The sequence below is a fragment of the Brassica oleracea genome, chromosome C1, assembly GCF_000695525.1.
Source record: "Brassica oleracea var. oleracea cultivar TO1000 chromosome C1, BOL, whole genome shotgun sequence".
NCBI lineage: Eukaryota > Viridiplantae > Streptophyta > Magnoliopsida > Brassicales > Brassicaceae > Brassica > Brassica oleracea.
Window position 1 is genome coordinate 13,919,816 of NC_027748.1, and position 5,496 is coordinate 13,925,311.

At 33.1% G+C, this 5,496-nt stretch overlaps 1 protein-coding gene and 1 pseudogene across 1 annotated transcript in view; one reads left to right on the top strand and one right to left on the bottom strand.

The window, feature by feature from the left end:
- LOC106332282 overlaps positions 1–1,090 on the bottom strand; it is a 28,104-nt pseudogene extending 27,014 nt beyond the window's left edge.
- A 124-nt stretch (positions 1,091–1,214) lies between these two features.
- Positions 1,215–5,496, top strand: part of LOC106332293 — a gene marked incomplete at its 5' end in the record, with an annotated part of 17,641 nt that continues 13,359 nt past the window's right edge. Inside the window, one exon of the mRNA XM_013770766.1 lies at positions 1,215–1,688. Coding sequence (XP_013626220.1) covers positions 1,215–1,688 — 474 coding nt within the window. The remainder of the gene's footprint in view (positions 1,689–5,496) is intronic.

Genomic DNA, 5,496 nt, shown 5'->3' on the forward strand with positions numbered 1-5,496 from the left:
TTCCGTCGGAATGTCCGTCAGAATACCGCTGTTTTCTTGTAGTGTGACAAACATGGGATGCAACACATAAATCTGCAATCACAAAGCAGACCACGTATGTCGTGGACACTATGTCGAGGAAAACAAATCAGTAGATTCCTTCGGGAATAAACTTCAACTTAGACAAGGAGGGATGAAATCTTCAGCTCTTCTTTGGTCTTGACAATGAGAATACATCTCGTGGGCGCAACTGCAGCTCCAAAAACAATTGTCCTTGACTTGGATAGTCCATAACACGGACTAAAAACTGACCTAAGAATTTGAACGTTCAAAAAGAAGTCCTCCGTAATGGTTAAACTATAACCAATAAATTCCAAACTATGGGAAAACAACACGATATAAACTCTGAGAAATTTTAAACTATAGAAAATCTCTAACAAAAATAACCCATGTGAAATCATAAACCCTTAGCATTACTAAAACCCTCGTATTCTCTTGCACTCACCCGACGAAAACCAAGAAAATTATCAGAAAAATAAAATAAACCAAAAACACTAAATAGAAAATTAAAAAAAAAAACCAGCAAACCCCATTGACTTTATGAAACCTGATCATGTGGCCGGCTGCACATCGTCTTCATCATCAGCATCATCACCATCTTCTTCAGCATCGCCAACACCAATGATGGTTAGCATCTTCAAAACTTACAACGCAAAAAAATTATTTCAGATCCCTAAGAATCGAATGCTCTGATATCATGTAAAGTAGAATAGAATAGATATATTATTGTGTTGTGTTTGATAAGAAAATACAATATGCATATATATATAGTGTTAACATTAACATAATGTTAACACTATATAATGCTAACTTTCCTAAACACTTAATGTAAATATGCTAAGATTATCTTGAGATTAATTTGTTCTTCAAGTCTTTTCTTTTAGTTCATGGGTTTCACGGGCTTCACAATCTAGGTCCGTAAGATACATATCTTCCGGCTCAACATATCTCTAATATGGCTCGTTAGATCAAGAGGGATTGAGTCTAAGCTATTTGGGACGGTTGTGATCGCTCCTTCGTTGTTGTTGTCTTCTCTTTCCTTTGTCTTCATGGTAAATTTCTCTTAACCGTCTTTCTTGAATTAGTTTTCTTAATCTCACTTAGATTTGGTATTTTGATAGGAGGAAGAGAGAAAGAAGAGAATGGAAAAACTTTTGATTCAGAGGCAAAAGTGAATCGCTGAGAAGAGTTCTGGTAGTAGTGTATCAAGTCCCGTAACCTCCAAGAAAACTCCTGCTGGAGCCAAAACCGTGAAGACCATGAAGAAGGAGAAGATCCCTGAAGCTGTGACACAGTCCAAGGCTAAGCCGGTGCTGAGAAGCTCCACCATTGAGCGCCTTGCTGTTGCCAGGACAGCACCAAAGGAAACGCAACAAAAACCAGTCACTAAAAAAGCATCAAAACCTGTAGGAACAAGACAGAAAAAACCTCAAGAGAAGAAACCTAGTAAAAAAAGTCCGGGACTTTCTCGTGACCCGAGTCTCGAAATCAAGGAAACAGTTGAAGAAGAAACACAGTCTTACTTGCCGGTGAAGCAAGCTGATGAACTTCTTCCTGCTGCTTCTCCTCTTGATGAGTTCAAAGACATTAAAGAGATGCATAGCTTGCCGAATGAAACCATCAGAAACAAGATCAGACTAAGTTCACTGGTTTTCGTCTCAATCGTTGTAAACCAACCAGATGTCAACTACCACATCGATATTTTATTTGGTTTAAATATCAATATTTGTTTAATTAAACTTAGGGTTTGATGTTACTTGCTCTGTTCAAATGTGTAATTGCGAACAGTACAATTGCATGCGTTTGATACCCGATTATAGAAATCAATATGTGTCATTTCCTAAGGGTTTAAATTGTTCTAAATAAATCAAAGAGTCTGGAGATGATTAAATTGGATGGGGTTTCCAAATGTAGATATCTATCTTTCCACATCTGAAACTAAACAGAATTAATAAACTAATATAAACATAATGGAAATATAAAAAATGACAAAACATAAAATACATTTAACCCTCCACTTAAGAAATCAAAGGTGGAAATTCGCAAGTGAAAAGTAAAAGTTGAGCACGCGATCATCCCACTTAAAACAACTTAGTTTAAAGTGTTCTAGATATAAATTTTTCGTTTTAAAATACAAACTAGATTTTGGTTTAACAAATTTTTATTTATTAGAAATTATAATTTCAAATATTTTATATATTTTTGAAGCTATAAAATTTATTTTATTTGTTTTTAAGGTATGCTAAATGTGTTGGGATAGGAAATTTATATGAAAAATATTTTATTAAAATTGTAGTTTTAATTTTGCTAAAACAGCACAATTTAGTCTTCTATATTAAATGTATGAATAGAAGGTGCAACTTTATTTTGTGACATCCATTTGTGTTTGTGAAAAGTAATTCAAAATATATACTACGAAGCTCTACTTGGTAGGTTCCAACTTATTTTATGAAATCAGAGTGAAGAAAATTACAATATATTTTAACCCGTTTTACATTGGTTATATTTTTATAATAATATTATAAAATTGATAATATTTTTGTTGAACCCATTGTATTTTACATATTTATTAGAATAACCACAAAATATGAAATTGTAGAAACATCAAACACAACTTGATTCATTGTATAACATTATAACTAAATAAAAATAATCAGCTAATTTTAATATTTTATTTTTATTAAGTAAAAATATATTAATATAATTTAATAAATAAAATAAATAATCTGTTAAAATTAAGTATCTTAAATTAAAAAATTGTCTGCATGGTTAGGTACTATATTATGTTTTGTGTTAAAAATCATATTGTGGATGACCATAACCGGTCCGGTTCATAACCGGTCCGGTTCATAACCGGCCTAATGCTAGAGAGAGAGAGAGAGAAAGAATCGGCATCTTGCCTTTTCCTTATTAGATTATGATTTGTACTCTTTCCATATTTGTATTTCCTTTCTTTAGTCTTTCTATTATTCTATGACGGTGTAATTTCCTATATATAAAGGGTTCCTTATGTTTATGAATAATATAGAAACATACAGATTCTATTCTTTTGTTTCACAACACGTTATCAGCACGATTACTCTAAACCCAAAGCTAAACAAACCCTAGCCGGCGAATCCATAATCCCCTCGACGATAAACCCTAACCGTTGAGAACTCCCGATCACGAACCCTAAAACTAATTCTCATCTTGTTCCCGTTCGTGACACAATCCCAGCTCGCGACCTCAGACCGTCTCAGCTCGATCCCGAGACACGATCTCAGCCTGCTTGCGATAGACGACTCGATACCGCTCGCGACAACAGCTTGTTTCCGTTTGTGATCAGATGATCTCAGCTTCAGCTCGCGTTCCCGATACCAGCAAGGACAGCTCGTGATCCGTTCCAGCTCTAGACGACCTCAGCTCGTTCGCGTATCAATCTCAACGTTCAGCTCGCGGTTCTTCTTCTCATTGGAGGTCCATTCAACCCTACTAGAGATTAAGGTAATTCGAAACCTTAAAGAGAACCCATAATCGAATGTTGATTGCTTGATATGAATTGAAACCATAAAATCTTAAACCCTTATCGAAACCATAGGGTAATAGATCAAAACCCGAATGAGTAAATCGAAGCTCGAGGAGTTTTTGCTTAAGGATACCGCCATAACCTACTTCTGAAGCGTCTGTTTCTACTATCATATTGGCTTCAGGGTGAGGGATAGATAGACAGGGTAAAGTCTTGATATTTAGCTTGACCTGTTTGACTAAATTAGTATGTTTATCTGTCCAAGGTTTAGGATTTTTTTGTAATCTTTGATATAATGGTTGAATAGTTTTTCTAAGATTTGGAAGGAAGTCTGATACATAATTAAGACATCCTAAGAATCTTTGAAGTTGAGTTTTTTCTCTTAATTCGTCGGGAAATTTATCGGCGAATTCTATTGATCTTGCAATAGGGACTATAATTCCTTGATATATATTATGTCCTAGAAATCTTATTCTAGTTTGGAATAAGGATATTTTCTTTGCTGATATTACTAAACCGTGTTTTTTGACCGTATGGAAAAATGTCTCTAAATGTTTAATATGTTGTTCGATTGAGTTTGAATAAACTAGTACATCGCCTATATAGACTATTATGAATTTAGTATAATTATTGAAAATGTCATTCATAATATGTTGAAATTCACTTGGTGCGTTTTTTTAATCCAAATGGCATTACGTTCCATTCGTAATGTCTGAATGGTACTGTAAATGCAGTTTTGTATTTATCATTTTCGGATATTTGTATTTGCCAAAATCCGCTTTTCATGTCAAATTTTGAGAATATTTTTGCATCATATAATCGATTTAATAGATCTCTTTTATTTGGTATTGGGTATCTAATCCATTGTAAAACATCATTTAATGGTTTATAATTGATTACCAATCATGGTACTCCTCGTTCTTTTTCGGCTTGATTATTTACGTAGAATGCTGCACAACTCCAAGGTGATATTGATTGTCTTATTAATTTCTTTTTGAGTAAGTCATTTATTTCTTGTTTACATGTTTAAAGTAATTCTTTATTCATTTGAATAGGTCTTGCTTTAGTTGGAATATTTTTTTCATTAAAATCTTTTATATAGGGTAGTTCGACTGTATGTTGTTTTCTTTCCCAAAAGGCGTTGGGAAGGTCTGAACACACTTGTTCTAATAGTTTGTTCTCGATTTCTTTAATTTTATTTTGAATATAAGGTGTTTGGAGATGTTCTTCTATTTTCTTGTAAGAAATTTCTTCTTGTAAATATTGAATGTGACTTTCTTTACTTTTTATTAAGTTTATTGTTTTTTGAATAGCATTTTCTTGGAGTTCAAGGACTTCTTTTCGTTTTATAGGATTTAAGATCCATTACTTTAGTGGTTACTCCTATTTCGCTTGCTTTAAATGGGTAGATTTGAGTAACAAATGGGGTTCCTAAAATTACTTCTTGTGACAATTTTTTTACTAATATAAATTGATTTTTAAAACAATATCCATTATTGCATACTTTTGCACACGATAGTTTATATTTTATTACGAGACTGTTTCCTCCGGCTCCGCTTAATCTTTCGGAGGTTTTTTCATAATACTTAGAGGGTATAATTCCTTCTCTTATACAATTTTGGTCTGCACCAGTGTCTAGGAGTGCGATTATGTTTGTTTTAAAATCTTTTCCTACATGCAGAGTTATTTTTATATACCATTTTTGGTAGTTGATTTTTTCAATGTTTTGGATATAATCTTCTTGAGATACGTTTAATGGTTCTTTGAATGGTGTTTCGTTTGATGTGCTGGATGAGGGTTTATTGCTTTGGATGAGTGCTAATTTAGCATCGAATTCTAATTGTTTTAAAGCTTGTTGATTAACAATTGTTTGTAGTTCTTTAATTTGAGTATTTACTTGTTTAATTTCCGTTTGTAATTCTCCAGTAGTAATTTGTTTAAATAGACTTTGC